General features: G+C 37.5%; 2 protein-coding genes and 1 non-coding gene across 3 annotated transcripts; 1 reads left to right on the plus strand and 2 right to left on the minus strand.

The window, feature by feature from the left end:
* Positions 1-5061: 5061 nt before the first annotated feature.
* LOC101298553 (hydroquinone glucosyltransferase-like) lies at positions 5062-6501 on the minus strand. Its single transcript, XM_004308269.1, has one exon. It carries the CDS (start codon positions 6499-6501, stop codon positions 5062-5064), a length of 1440 nt encoding a protein of 479 aa, XP_004308317.1.
* Positions 6502-10726: 4225 nt separating this feature from the next.
* On the plus strand, positions 10727-12044 carry LOC101296229. Its single transcript, XR_185161.1, has 2 exons — positions 10727-10898; positions 11765-12044. It is a non-coding gene; the product is annotated as an uncharacterized LOC101296229 (transcript).
* Positions 12045-12225: 181 nt separating this feature from the next.
* Positions 12226-15027, minus strand: LOC101298841. Its single transcript, XM_004308270.1, has 3 exons — positions 14718-15027; positions 13951-14228; positions 12226-13201 (listed from the first exon to the last, which is right to left on the minus strand). Exons 1-3 carry the CDS (start codon positions 15025-15027, stop codon positions 12416-12418), a joined length of 1374 nt encoding a protein of 457 aa, XP_004308318.1. The 3' UTR covers positions 12226-12415.
* Positions 15028-16303: the final 1276 nt, after the last annotated feature.

Raw genomic sequence — 16303 nt, forward strand, 5'->3', positions numbered from 1 at the left:
GACCAATTTGGTCAAACCAAAGCCTATATGAGTCGGTGTCCCAAATATCATGTATGGCGACAACATGGGATTCGATATTCGAATCGTAGTGACATACAGTTCACTAGATTGACTCATGAATTTCTCCAAGATGCGCTTCAGTTCGCATTCATGAGGAGGTATACACAAAAGAATTTTGTTCATTCTCACAATGTGTTTTCAAATGAAAACCATTAGCATGAATGTCTTTATAGCTCAACATGGTTCCTTAGAATGTTGTGGATAGTTCCACTATCTACGAAGCACTCAATGTCTCTATGAGACATAACTACAAGGAGTAGATAGGCGAGTAAATAGTTCTACTTGAACCATTTAGAAGGATTGAAAGAAGCTACGAAAAGCTGCAATCCCGAGAGTGCATAAAAATTTCCGCGCAGAATGACCTTTGCGCACTAAAACAGCCATAACTTCTTCGTTAAAATAGATATGGATGAACCATGAAAAGTTCTGAAAACTAGACTCATAGAGCTTTCCAATGATATAAAGCTCACTGTCTGGTTCGTCCGGAGCTGTTCACAAAGCTCAAACGAAGTTGACTGTCCAGAAGGGACAGATTGCTGTTTTTCACAGATTTGGCATGTGCGAAGCTGTGAAGCTTGCAGGTGGCGTGTAGGCTTTTGCATTAGCCAAAAGTGACGTGTGTATGATCAAAACCAAGTCCTTTTGATCTTTCTAAGGTCGTAAACTCCATGACTAGTTAGCAAAAGCTCCCTGACATGAACATAAACTAACCCAGAGGACCTAGAGGATCCGATTATGATGATAATTTTTCAGCTTTGATAAGTCTTCAACGTCTTTTGCAAGACGGCAATTGGTTTAATAGCGTAGAGGGATCCAAAATCAAAAGCTTTCGGTAACTTCAAGTCAGTATGACCAGGCATGTCCGTGGAGGGTCGGTAGTGCGAGGCACACTTAAAACCACTATCTCCTTAATTTCGGACAATTCTAAGACATCACACTGAGCTTGGATGAGGCTAGTTGAACAATTGATGATGAAAAATCCGTTATAGGGTAGAAGACTTAACCGGAAACACTTAGGCGATCCTCCTTGAGGATGCAGTGCCATGAGTCACCTTCAAAGGAAGGGACCAAAATCGACACAATATGCCATGTTTCTAAGGACGATGTAAGTGTACATCTTGATTGTAAATCAATATGAACCATAAGAGGAGAATAGTTTCACTTCGAAAAATTCTCAATGCATTCATTATTGCTAATGTGAGTATATCGAGGTCTCAAATAGACAAAGGACGTCGATACAACACCTTAGTACATATAACTTGGAACGAAAATCAATGTCTAGCCGATGACATCAAAGTCATGGGTAGCTAGAGCAGGATCCGAATTTTTGAAATTCGCGATCATGAGGATGACGTTCTTGTCCTCATATTGATTTTCCATACATTTTTGTATGCATTCACAATTTAAATGAGCTTGACAATCTTGAACCAGTGATCCGAATATCCACAACGGTTGCATTAATGTCATGAGCTGACGTGAGTAGTTTTGACAAAATGGTGTCTAGACCGGGAGTGTCGCTATTAGAGCCGGCAACACCTCCCCCTCTTTTCTAGACATCGGCACGACGTTTTCTGCCGTTACCATGACCCATATTGTTGTCCCCACATTAGGGGATAATCCCAAATAAGTTTATCACATTAGCGTATATACAATTCCTGTTTGTATGATCAAAATCAAGTCTCATTGGTAATTCCACACCAACTTGGAGGACCTAGAGAACTTGATGATGATCGAATCCGCTAAAGATTATGGATCATGATGCCACAAAAGATCATCGACAATATGTAGTCAATTAAGGTGGTAAGCAATCCACTTGTCTAATAACTCAACAAGGAGAGTTATATGAACGTTTCGAGAAACGCTCCATGAGTGCATTCCACAGTACTTTGTGGTCATTACTTTTTGCACAGATTGCCATTGAAGGCTTTTGTCGATGTGGCATCTCGGCATCTAGGCTTATTAGCCTGGGGGTCAAAACATGTGGTTTAATCATTTCCAATGAAAGATTCCACAAATACCAAGCGAAGATCCGCCTTAGGAATCTAGTACGTCAAAACTCAAAGGAGCAGAATGCTACATTGCTCTTGCATACAAAACCAAGCTGTTATGAGACTCGATAGAGGTCACAAACGATGCTTTTAATGGTTTGTCCTTCGGATTGATCATACACAATCCGGAAAAACCGCGAATTGATCAAACACAATTCGGAAAAAGGCCTCGGATTGATCAAACACAATCCGGTGAAAGGTCGGGGTTGATCAAACACAACCCAGACAAAGAAACAAGAGTGATCAAACACACTCTTGACCCGCGAATAAAATTCCGGGATTTGGGTACCTGCACGCACAAAATCTCAAGCATAGAATGGAGATGGAGAAGGGAGGAAAGGATTTTATCCTCCCCGAGTTATTGAACTTGGAAAAGTTTAAGGTTTCAAAAAACATACCTTTCTAGAGGCTGCCGAGAGGAGAAATAACGTTTCGCCTACTTATACTTCGAATTTGGGGCTGAAAATTTGATAGAAGGATCAGCTCTGGATGGGGAAGCTGCTGTCAAAATTTCATGTTGATCGGAGCAAGGGAAGGTGGTGAACCAGTGGTCGGTAGCGACGACGGTCTGGAATCTTCCGGCGGCCGGTTCGGAGACTTTCCGGCCGGTTCTCAGGGTGAGACCGGCGGCGTTGGATCCGGGGCGGAGAGAGCTTTCTGGGGATATAAAATTCCGGTGGAGGGCAGTCGGAATTTTGGTCGGAAATCGGGAAAAACAAGGCTGCCCGATTTTAGGGTTTAGAAAAAAAATGGTGGGCTATTGGCTCTAGGGTTAGAACAAAGTGCATGATAACGTGATAAAAGATAAAGTGTAGAGACAAAGAGATAGCAAGAGAGTCATCATCTTATTCATTGATAGGAGCCCTTTATATAAGGAATTACACAATATCAATATGGTAAGGATATGAATACATAGATCTAGTCTAACTATATATCTTATTGGCATAAGACCAAAACACACATAGAGAATATCCAATAACAAATGCAAAATAATTGAGTTATATATTGTCTTCTTTTCTTTTTTCCTTTTATCGGTGAAGTGATCGATCGATTTCGTTTTTCCTTCCAATCATGGAAAGCTCATAGATCGATGAAAACGCCAGTAGGGTTTCAAAACAAAATTAAAGTAAGTACGTTACAAATGAATATTATAATGAAGTCCTAAAATTAATATTATCTGCAAAACATATATAAGTACGTTACAATTATTTATATGTTGTTTTTAAGGCCTGGAAAGCATCTAGATTCATGATATTGTATATATGCTTGACTTGATATTGTATATTTTAAAAATTAAATTGATTCGGAGGGATTATATATAATCATAGATAGATACCTCAAATCGCTATCCTCCAATTAATAACACAAAAAAAGTAGTGACTTATAGATGATGAAAAATGACGCCAACAAGAGTTGCCATGGCTTTTGGTCTGACTTAACTAGAGGCTTTTGGTCTGACTTAACTAGACGTTCCAAATTTGATGTTAGAAGCATGTCTGCATCAGGGGGTTTCATCATCAGAAACAATTTAGGAAATCCTCTTGTTGTAGGTTCTTTTAACTCCGGCATGTCTCCGATCTGTCCCAATTGCTGAAGCCGTAGCCCTTCGCAATAGCCTCTTATGCGCGAAGGATAGAGGTTTTAGGAAGGTTGAAGTCGAAGGTGACTCGAAGCTGGTTATTGATGTCGTCAATGAAGATGCTTTTCCGCCATGAAGACTTCTCAGCCTTATACAAAAGACATCAAGATGTTGAAAAATGCTTTTGAATTCATCGTCAGAGCAAAGATAAAGAGTGTGAAATTTTGACGCCACCTTTTTGATATCGCAGAAGAAACCCATGCAGAATGTAACAAACCGGCTTGGAAATTGAATAGAATTGTAAAGCAGTGATGATGACCCTATGATGACGAGGAAATGACGCTAAAAGTAGGTGCAAGAATCCCTTTGGAAATATATAGAAGGATTAATTAGGAGATTATTAGACGTAGGGTCATTATCAGACTTAATAGTCCATTATGCTCTACTTGACTGCTCAATTCATTAGGTGTCAACTAGCTATAGGAACTTTTACGTGGTCTAATTGTTCTTTTGTTTATGGAATAGTTGCTTAGCACTATATTTTATATCTTAATTCCTTTGTTCATCTTTACTTTGATGAGAAGTTAATTTGAGTCTTTGATTCCTCGATCACTTGGGTGTGATCGATGCAATGAAGTCAGTTAGTTAGGTGCTAGCTAGACACTCTCTGCACGCAATTGGAACTACAAGATTAGATTATGCTAGTGACACATTTCATATTTAAGTTATATATGGTTATGACATATGGGTTAGTTATATATTCACTAAAATAGTACATACGTTTGCAAATAATTTGAGTAGTAAGCTGAAGATAAGACTTATGATTATATTTCTTCGGTTAAGAAAGAAAAAATACAAAACAAACTACAAACATAAACCGTGATTGGCTGATTGCACACACTATATATCATGCATCACTTGTTGTGATGAATCTTGTACATCGTTTCTTGACTTCTTGTGATTATAAGTTATCAAAGTAAGAGGGTGGACAATATTCTTCAATGTTTAATGTTTACTTGATCAAGAAACTGAAGATACAAGTTATGATACATATATATACATATTTCGATTATGAAAGAAAAAATACAAAACAAACTACAAACACAAATCCTGATTGCACATACATGTGGTATCTTGTATTGCTTCTTGTCATTATAAGTCACGTTTTATGTATGTGACCCTAAAATGGTCCATATGCAAATAACTTCACTATATATAGCAGCAAGCTAAAGATACAAATGTTTTCAAAAAAGCTAAAGATACAAACCAACAGCTTAAGAATTATACTGGCTTAACCCTGCTTGGCTAGCATGCACACACTATAGAATACATTCAACGTTTCTAGAGAGAAACAACAAGAAAATGACCATAACCCTAATTCCATGCCTGTTTCTTCAACTTCATCACCAACTCTGACAATGCCTTTATGGAAGAACCCTCTTCACTCAAGGCCTTATTAGCAGCTTTCTTCCATCCATTCATCCTCTCTCGAACCCTAAACCCTTCTTCCCCTTCCATTAGTTCCTTCACAACTCTACAAATCTCTTCACATCCCACCATGCCATTTTCATTCGCTTTCGGTCTCAGCGCCACCTTCAAACCCTCGCACAATACATTTGCGTTCATCTTTTGCTCTGCGTACAAAGGCCAAGCAATGAGAGGGACTCCATTGGCAATGCTCTCGAGGATTGAATTCCATCCACAATGACTCAAGAACCCACCTATCGAACCATGGCTGAGGACCTCACTCTGTGGCGCCCATGATGGCACCAATAGACCTCGACCTAATGATCTAGTCCTCTCCGTAAACCCCTTTGGTAAAAACCCTAAAGGATCTGTTTGGCTTTGGACACTGAAAAATGCTGCATTAGAAGCTTTGTTATCAGGACTTCTCACAACCCACAAGAACTTTGTTCCACTCATTTCAAGCCCTGATGCTAGTGCATTAAGCTGTTCAAATGAAAGAGTTCCACCACTCCCAAATGACACAAACAAAACAGATCCCCTTGCCTGTTCATCTAACCATTTCAAACACTCATGCCCACCCGGCCCATAAGATGGACCGGTCTGGATAATCGGCCCAACTGGGTAAACTGGTGGCCCACAAAGCCCAATTTCATCTTGCAAAGTTTTTATAGCATCTGGCTCCAATTCCATGAAGCTATTAAGTAGAACACCCTCAGCTAAATCAACCCTTTTGCCGTATTGAAGAAACCATTTGTATGCTTCACTCTTCCTGTCTTGTAATGGCTCCGGAAATTCAGCTCCAGAAATTGGAAAGCACCCTGGTAACTTCACCGGCTCATCCATGTCTTTGTATTCACACGAAACCATTTTGTCAAGCTTAGGCAAATGAAGCAACAAAATCAGACCCATAGCCATGGAGGACCAGAACAAATATGATGGGACATTGAACTCCTTGGCAACATCAAATGCATCAGTGCCAAATAAATCAACCACTAAGCCAACTACACTAGAATTCGCAACCAAGGACTCGAAAACGTTACGAATTTTGGGAAGGGAGCGAGTGACAGCAAGGGTTATTTTAGTTTCGGTTTTGGTTTCTGGTGGGAGGTCATGGAAATCAATAGGAGGGAGAAAGAAGTGGTTTATGGAAGTTGGAAGGCTTTGGAGGAGGTTTTCCTGGGGTTTTGGGGGAGGTCCAATGGTGGGAATAATGAAAGTGATGGTGAAGTTGTGGTGGTGGACTAGAAGCTTGGCAAGCTCTACAAGGGGGATAAGGTGCCCCATGCCTGGACTAGGTATCATAACTATGTTGGGTGATGATGATGATGCTTTGTGGTTGTTTTCCATGGTGGCAAGCTGTGAAAATGGTTGTGAAGAAAGATGGGGGGAGCTGAAAGAGAGAACTATATATGTTAGCAGTTAGTACCTAGTAGTCTCTAGTAAGTTGGAGAACTTGTAGCAATTTCTGGAGTATTGCTATAGGTGTATGTCTGACAATTAATACTGCATGTCTGCATGCAATAGGTGGAGTGTGTAGAGGTTTCTGAAGGAATAGATAGGACTTTAATTTCTAAGAGGTTTCTGGATTCAGTGCTTGAGTGTATCATCAGTAGTCTTTTGTCTAGAGCCTGCTCAAGGTTTATATCAGTAGCTATTAGTTGACTTGACTCTTTTGAGTGTATCATAATCATATCAGTAGCTGTAGAGTGCTTGAATGAACAAAACTACACAAGTCTAGAACACTTTGGTTTTTTTTTTTTTTTGTTTTCAAACAATTATATAGATTTGTTGTTTGATTCTTGATGAAAAGCTAACATATGGAGAAATTTTGTAATGCTCCCGAATGACCACGTGGCAGTCTGACGTGGTCCTCTTTGCCAATTAAATTTTGACGTGGATTTATTACAACTAAAATATAAACTAAGGTTTTCTATATTTTGTGAAATGACCGTCTTGGGTTTTTTATAAGTTTGGCCTCAGGTTTAGGGGTTAGGGTATAGGATATATGGTTAGGGTATAGGTTTTAGGATTTAGGGTTTAGGGGTTAGGATTTAAAATATCAACAAGAAACCCAAAATGGACTTTGACAAAATTGTGAAAATTGTTTTTCATCATGAAATTCCACATGTCAAAATTTAAATGAAATAGAGGACCACGTCAGACTGTCACGTGGTCTTTCAGGAGCACTGAAAAATTCCTCATAACATATGGTAATGGTAGCTGTTACACTCTTTATAGTGTAAAGAGTTGAAAGAACAAGTAGCATGGCCGGTCTTGAGAATTAGAGGCCTTGTGCGAAATTTTTTTGGAGGACTTATATTTATTACATAATAAAATCTTTCTTATATATAAAATAGAAATAATTAAACTAATATTTCAAGAAAATCATTCAATAGTAGATTTGATCTAGTGGCATAATCTTTATTTGTAAGTGAAAGAGGTTGTGAGTTCGGTTCATGATAGACTAGTTATAACATTTGAGTTATATGTCCAACAATGTAAAAGTTTATCCCCATACAACTAATCAAGACAACTAATTAATTTCAAATATTGTCAAGCACGACACTATAGAACTCATCTACATTGATGACGATATTGAACTTTACATATTTGGTTTTTGTTTGTGTGCTTGAGTTTTGATTTTTTTTTTTTCCTTTCTACAAGGTGAAGAAAAGTTAGAAAACCCTATACTTTCTCAACAAAACAAAAAAAGAAGAGGAAGAAGAAAACCCTATGGAATGTTTACTTAAAAACGTAGCAAAAATAAAGTGAGATGATATGATAATGATAAAAGATGGTAAAAGGAAAAAGAAAGAAAGGTAAGTTAGAGTAAATTAAGGAAAGAGAGAGGGAAAAAAGGGAAAGGACAGTCTAATTACACAGACAAAACAACTGAAAAAAGAAGGGGACGAGGTTCGAACCCAGGACCAGAAACTTAAAAAACACGCTTAGGTATGATAGTGAACCCCCACTGAGCCATCAAGATGCATGATTAAGAAGGCATAAAGATATATATAACAATCCAGCACATACTAAAATTTGGAGGCCCCCAAAAATTGGAGGCCCTGTGCAACCGCACAGGTCACACAGCCCAAAGACCGGCATTGACAAGTAGCATGGCTTCGTTTTATCATAGTTTTGTCAGGAAAAGTCTTGATTAGAAAAACAAAATAGTACATTACAAATTTACAATGATGAAGAAAGATTTATCGATTAAAAAGTATAAAAATCCGAAACAAAAAGAGAGACTTTTGTTGCTGCATTATCCAAGCGTGAAAAAATATGAAAGTTACATTTTTTTTTTTTTAGAGTATCAACGACGGTATCCTCAAAAGTTTTCCAGGGTCAGAGACTAATCTGCATCGAGGGATCTTGTCAAAACGCTTCCTCCCCTCTGACCATCAAGAATAAATTGGGATTTAACTCCAATTAGCGTCGGCTGGGACTCGAACTTAGGTATGGGGGTTCCACAGTTAGGCTCTTACTAACTCGACCACATGTGGTGGTTAATATGAAAATTATATTGCATTTCATGTTTTCTTTGGGTTTTTTCTTTTTTCTTTCGACATAATAACCACAACAACAAATCATTTGCCGATGACTTGAAATCTGGCAAGGCAAAATGGGCTTGGCCTGTAAAAGGCCCAATCTAAGCCGAAACACAATCACCTCTATAACAGAAAACTAGCTTAGCCTTATATCTTTCAGACCATGATGTAGTATAACCTTTTGTATTTTGCTTATTAAACAAAGTAGATAACCAAATCCTCAGGTCCTAAAGGAGTGCAGAGAGGGATGCAATATTGAAGGTCGCGTTGGATTATTCTTTAGGCTAATCAAATGTCTTCAAAATTATTTCACCCACAGCTTTTGCAGGTCTGTTCTAGCGAAGTTGCAAAGTTGAATTGAAGCAGGTCGTCATGGGATTGCCAATAGATTAAGTGTTTGGGAGTTGAAGTTGATTGAACGAGAGCACTCGACATGATTTCACAAATTTGAACATCTGGTTAGTAAAGGGCACCTGTGTCTTTTCCTTAGCATAGAAGGTTATTTTTCATTAATTGCTAAATTGATGGTTAAAATTCAATTTAAGAGTCAAATAGTGGTTATTTATCAAAATTTTGATAAATAGCCATATTTTGGTTTATGAATTGATTTTTAACCATGTTTTCACAAATCATTGAAAAATAACCATATCAATAAACTAGAAGTCTAAACTGCCCTTACATAAATTTCTTCAACTCATTTATTTTTTTATCTTTATCAATTTTCACAATTGCGCAAGCTGCTCTACACTGCACCAAAAGTCTAATCCCCACACTCCCACATATTGTTGTTTTTATTATCTGTCTCATCGTTCGATGTCCTAATTTCTGCTCTGCTTCTCTAGATTGTTGTGTATGATCTTAGAAGTATAAAATTTGGTAAACATGATCCAAACAATCAGAGAAATATACTATAATTTGAGCCAATGCCCTTGAGAGACAACCCAGTAATTACGTTGTAGAAAACTAATGCCAACTAAACTTGTTAAGACTTAAGAATGTCATATGGAACTAAAATATTGGGCGCCTTGACTTGCTTCTCAATAGCTCCCAAGAATCTCAAAGCTCTCATGTGGCTAGGCTCTTCATCTTGTTCTAGACCTTCACTTGCTTCCTTCTCCGTATAGCAACTTGTATAGCAGATAGTAAAATATTGATAATTTTTCTCTAACAGACATTTGAGTTCAGTTGATTGAGTGAGATATCCATCTTTTTCTCAAACAGACTTCTGGTCACTATAGGCTAATTTGAGTGAGGGCATCTTCGATCAGCTCATTACTGCTATGGCCTGGTATGATCTGAACTTGGACCTCTTCTCAAATATGTTCAAATGGTTTCAATTTTATTTTGGGTGCAAACAATTCAAATGCCCGAAGTGTATCAAGATTAGCGATACCAATTACCAAGTAAAGAAGGATTTGCCGCATGCCCTAAAATTACCAGAAGTTGATTTAGCAAAATTGCCTTGTGAATCTCTGAGGTCTAAGTTTACTGTAAGGCAGCTCGAGTGAAGAAGGTCATGGATAGCTAAATCCATGGCTATTCTATGTTCTTTGTCAACTTCGGAGAGTGAGAGATCAATGACGGAATCTTAGTGAAGAAAACTGAGTTTATTTTATTTTATTTTCTGTAGTTTATGAAGTAAGAATAAAAGAACGACAGTTTTGAATTTTCCTCCCTTGTTATGGTTATTTTTCATTAGTTTATAAAAACATGGTTATAAATCAATTTGAAGGGCTAAAAGTGGTCATTCTTTATTTTATCATAGTTTCATCAGGAAACGTCTTGATTAGAAAAACAAAATAGCATATTACAATGATGAAGAAAGATTTATCGATTAAAAACTATAAAGATCAGAAACGAAAAGAGACTTTTGCATTATCCAAGTGTGACGAACATGAAAGTTACCTTGCATTTCATGTTCTCTTTGGGTTTTTTCTTTTTGTTTTGACATAGCCGACGACTTGAAATCTGGCAAGGCAAAATGGGCTTGGCCTGTAAAAGGCCCAATCTAAGCCGAAACATATGACGAGACTTTAAGCCAAAAAGAAGGCACCAGAAATCTGAGAGTCGCGGCGAGAGAGAAAGAGGAAGAAGAAGATGATACACAGGAAATGGAGTCTGCTGACTGGGCCCGTCGCCGTATTGGGAGGCATAGTCGCCACGGTCGTCGTCACCCACTTCGTCTTCGTCGGTAACGTAAGTTGTTTTCTATATTCACTTACATCCGCGATTTCTATTCATATTGGATAAAGCTTTACGATTTAGGACGATTTGTGTATTAGATATTTTGGTGCTGAGATCAAGTTAAGAAATTGAGTTGGGTTTTCGGGTTACCAAGTTTTAATGCCTTGTGGAGTGTTAGATTCTGGGAAACTAGGTTTTCGGAAAACTTGTAAGCAGTGTTCAAAATTGGTGTGAATTTCGAGGTAGTTGTAGGTAGTAAGAAGAGCAGTGAAGTTGGGTCGGATGAATGGCACCTTAGGAAGAATGTAATGGGGAGAATGAGGAATATAGGGCAGATTCCAGAATGACGAACATGACTTGTTTGAGGTACCAGGAAATACCAGGAATATGTTGAGGTTCGACGGAATGGAGCTAGAGGATTTTGATTCTAAAGGCTTAGTTGCAATGTGAAGATGGGACTGATATTGTTGAGAGGAAAGCAGTCGATTGTTTTGTTATATAGTGTCTTAGCTAGCTTCATTTGTTTGTGACTGATGTTGTAGCATAGCAATGAGTTTGACTGTTTCACTTTCTTAATTCAAGATTTTGGACTCGTAGCTCTGTGTATCTATGTTTGCATAAATTTGAGCATTCTTCTGGTTGAGTATTAGAACTTGTGTACAAATTAGAGTTGGATCACTATCTTAGATTACCCGATTGAAGGATTGGGCTTATTGTTATATACCGATTTTTGCTGTTTCATACAGGTTCTTGGTATAAGATTTAGGGGATGTATGTATTGCATGTATTTAACAGCTGCCATATGCTTAGAACATCTATGAACATTTTCTAAAGTAGTAACAAACATTGCAACTTACATTTGCTAAATTTTTATGCAGGATCGATTTCTCAAGACAGATCCAAGGAAGGCAGAAGCCGCCACTTCAAGCAAATAGAATGAGGGGGATGAAGAGTTGCATCGTAATGGGACTCTGTTTGTCTGCTGAACATGTTGAGTGTTGCTAGTCTCAGGCATGACTTGTTAGTTAATAAGCTAGAATTGCAATTTGGGTTATGATTTAAGGTTGTGGAGTCAGTTCTTGAATAAGGATTCTGTGTTAAATTGACTTGGCTTGATTTCAAGTTAATAAAACCAAATTGCATTGCTTTTATTATATATTCACCATAAAGGTGCCTGAGCTCCATTTCATTGTTGACCCTGAATCTCGATCAAAATGCATTTTATTTCTTGCTTGTTGCTTGTGGTAGTTGGAGATGGAACCATGTATGCAACCAACTTCAACTTGATCACAAAGTTGCAAAGTATTAATGTCTCCAAAAGATTAAATCATCTAGAATTCCCAAACTCATAATTGTCAATTATAGATCCTAATTTTTTGATATGCTACGGTTTATACATTTTCAACTTCAAATCTTCTTGGCAAGCCGTTTCGCAGGAGAAATCTTTCCTTGCCAGTAACTAAACTTAATTCTTGCTAAGAATTTAGAGAGCTCAATGATAAGCCCAGGTTTTAAAAAAAAGGGTTTGATCATTGATATATTTTGCCGTTGATCAACAATTCCATCACCAAATCATTCCAGGAGTCTATAGGCCCAGGCAAGCACCAATGTAGACAGTCAGTCTGAACTTTGGCATTTTGATCCTTTGCAAATGGCTGGAACTGCCTGTAAGGACCTGGATGCCCATCAGGTCTCAACAAGGAAAGGTGTGTTGTGTCCAAAAGCGTTAGACGTGCCCCCTCTTCGGGGCCATTGGCTGAAGCCTTCTCGAATTCTTCCAACTCAATGTTACGCATCATGGTGTCTACATCTCTCATATCAACTTCACCTTCCTTGAATGGCACTGTTCTATTGCAATACCCTCCACTAAACCACTCTCCATTCTCAAAGTGGTCGGGCGTGGTGGTTCTGAAGAATACAGATGCTTTATGATCTGAACCCTTGATGAAGTTGAAAACCAGGCGGAGAACATTGCGATAGGCATGTTCCAGTCCTACCTCGGTTAAGTTCTTTCCGGGGCAGTTATGACAGCCACTGACTGTGTTGTTTTCATGGTATATTGCAGTTTTAAGGAACCATTTCCCACCAGAAATGACTACATAATCCAAGTTGTTGTATTGATCGGTCCATGTCTTGTCAAGTTTGTCAAGATAAAGCTGGATCTCTGAAGTGGAAACTCCATTCATGTCTTCAAAAATAGCTGCTTCGACGAGAAATGGAGTCCAGATGACTGAAAGTGTGAAGTTGTGAGAAGGGAAGAGCCATCTCTTAGACCTGTATTCTTTGTCATGGTATACTTCAACAGCTTGTTCCACCTGTGGGACATAACCACTGAAATTTGATCAACATCTTGTTCTGGACCAGATAACCAAAATCCAACAAGAAGGAATATATGTAATGAAACATGTAGGTCCTTCTGTAGCTACCAAATTGAGGTAGTCATTTAGGGACAATTCATAACAGATCTCTAGTCTAAAAATGAGGTCCTTTGATTCAAGTTACATCTTCTCCAATCATCATAAAAGATCAAAGAATAACAACATACAGTCATAAACACTTTTTAGGAAGGAAGTAACAGTCTTTGTTGCTAAATAATTCCATAGGAGCTGTGCATACGTCGATCATCATTAACGTCCCACAAACGAGGTTGCAATGAAGCTACAATTATGATCCAATTTTCATGGTTGGTAAACCAGCTAGAGAAAAAGACTCTGTGACCAACTTGAAAAGAAGTGGTCTAAATGCATATATGTGTGGCTGTAGTCCACAACTAACCTCATTTCTGTTGGATTTGAAGAAAGATTACTAATCATTCAAAGATAAAGGATTTAGACAAAGCCTTGCGATAGAAGCCAGAGAAGAGAATTATATGCAGTAATTAAAGTAGCACCTTTTGTCCCCGTGATTAGTATAAATCACTCATGCACACCAAAACTCAATCCCAAATACAAAAAGTGGCTAGAGTTTCAAACAGTGAAATTTAAACTAAGTCGAAGTATAGTTAGGAAAACAAGTCACACACTGAACATAAGTAAAAGTTGTTTGTGAAATGGATGAAATGTACCTGAGAGAGAAGGCAAAGCAATGACTGGACATGATTACGAGAAATTGAATCACCAATGAACGCCCATGATTTGTTCCTCATTAGAGCAAGAAATCTATGTGCATTGAACTTGGGTAACTCACAGTCTCTTGGATTCCACCTCCAGTAAAAGTAGGCCGAATCGGGGCGCCCATTCTTCATACAATTCTGATGAGACTCTATCTCAGGGCAACTCTCATTAGTATATCTTGGCCCTGATGGGTCTGGTACCCATCCTCCAGTGAAAATGTCACATTTTACTGCAAAATTACAAAGGATTTTGACTATAGATAGTGCTCAACGGCTCATTGCTCAACTGTAGGCATCAAAGGATTTTCATACTTGAACTAAGTAGATGACTGATGAACTAGATGGATAACAAGTTGAAGAAACATCAACTTTATTACATAGGAAAACAAATGCAACTAAGGAACCAAAGAAGCAGAAGTAAAGATTTCTAAAATCAAGTTAGGAAGTCAGATCAGAGAGTTGGATTACTTGAAACAATTTCTAAATGAAGAATTTTCAAATTCTTGCATGTATGATTGAAACAAAGTAAAGGTACATTTATAAAAGTAAAAAAAAATAAAAATCAATCACAGAAGGAAAACATCTCAAGCTTATTACTGAAACAGCGAAACATGCATCCTATCACAAAACACCAGAAAGTTCTTTACTTTCGTTTCTGTAATTTGCATTTCCACATTCATGCATGTATCAATGAATCAAAGAAATGAAGTGTTGCTTACCATTCTCAGATTCTTGGGTAATATTAGTTGCAGGAAAATCGATAGGAGGAAGAGAACTAGGCGTTTGAGCAAGGAAAGAAGAAACAGGGGTCTCTGTTTCCTCTGATTCTTGCTCTGTTTCAACTGGAGGTGGCAGTGGCTCTAACACTGAGATATATCGAATCGAATCGGAGAAGAAGAGTAGAAAAGCCAAACCCACTAACAGAAGAGAGACTGCAAACTTCACAAACACATGATTATGTTTGTGAAATGATGATGGTGATGAAAATGGGTTTGATGATGAATACTCAGACCTCATTTCCTTCACCATTTGGTGTCGGAGAGAAGCCAAGAAAACACTGATGCAGAGAGAGAGTATAGAAGCCTGAAATGTTGAAATGAGAAACTGGTTTTGAGGTGGCTGATGTTTGATACAGAGACGTGTTGTCTGTACACTGGCGTGAGAACAAAGAGAGTTACTCAGCTGGGAAATGATATTGCTCTGTTTGGTTTATGGTATGAAATTCTCGCTTTCAGTTTGTCATTTTCTCATCGCCTGCTCATTATGTGTAGCTGAATGAAAATAATAAAATTTTGAAATGATCATCATGAGAATTTGAAAAATAGCAAGTCTTTTTTCTCATTAAGTAAGATATTCGAAGATATTTGCCTATTTAACCAATCAAAAATAGATAATGAATTTTTTTTTAGATAGTTTAGTATTTTGTAAGAGATGATCGGAATATGAATATATGATTGCTTTAGAAGAAAGAGAAATTTTATTCACACATCCTAATATAGTTAATACACACCTCTTATATTTTTTATCTAAATCTGTTCCTTAAAGTTTCTTTTATGCCCTCTTTATTTTACTTAATACACACCCTTTAACTCATCAACTTGTTTTTTATGCCAACCGACTGCTCCTCATGACTATCACTCTATTTTCTCACCTCTATGATCAATACTACCAATTCAACTAAAATCAAATCAAATTGATAAGCAAATAAAGCTTAACAAACTATCAACAGCGGTAAAGTGATTGACAATTTTTTTTTTTTTAATTTTCATTCAAATAACCTCTAAGATTTTCTACAGACCAAAAAAAATCTCAAAGATTTTCAATCAATCGAAATAGTATGGAAATTTGATATCACCAGGAAGCTTACAGACCGTAAATTTCTTAAAGTTGTATATTTGTATATAAATTTTTGTTTGTTGTGTTCTTTTTGTTTTTTTTGTTTACCTTCATCAAAGGGATAAAATTGTATTAAAAAAAATTTCAAAAAAATAGAGATGTGTATTTATAAATCTGGTATGTGTGAATAAAATTTCTTCTTTGGTTGTAGACATGTGTAACATCTGCGCTGTAGAAAACAGCAAAGGATGAGAAGGAGTGTCATTCTACTTAGATTATGAGATTGTAAGGTCTGTTGCACATGCTCTACTTCTTCACTAGTGAGTGTGTTTTGATACGAGCAAGATGTGAACTTTGGTCTGTAAGTAGTGGTTAGATTATTAGATTATTTCAAAACAGCTGGTTGAACAGCTTTAATGGATAGCTTACATCCCATGGACCACCTTTCTAACTCTATATTTGTTTTTGA

Source organism: Fragaria vesca, linkage group LG7 (genome assembly GCF_000184155.1).
Source record: "Fragaria vesca subsp. vesca linkage group LG7, FraVesHawaii_1.0, whole genome shotgun sequence".
Lineage (NCBI taxonomy): Eukaryota > Viridiplantae > Streptophyta > Magnoliopsida > Rosales > Rosaceae > Fragaria > Fragaria vesca.

Bases quoted from the DNA above. Each gene is read 5' to 3' on its own strand.
- LOC101298841 (XM_004308270.1), bottom strand. From the start codon at position 15,027: ATGGTGAAGGAAATGAGGTCTGAGTATTCATCATCAAACCCATTTTCA. The intron at 14,229-14,717 runs GTAAGCAACACT...GTAATTTTGCAG, and splicing joins TACCCAAGAATCTGAGAATG to TAAAATGTGACATTTTCACT. The intron at 13,202-13,950 runs GTACATTTCATC...TATGTCCCACAG, and splicing joins TGCTTTGCCTTCTCTCTCAG to GTGGAACAAGCTGTTGAAGT.
- LOC101298553 (XM_004308269.1), bottom strand. From the start codon at position 6,501: ATGGAAAACAACCACAAAGCATCATCATCATCACCCAACATAGTTATG.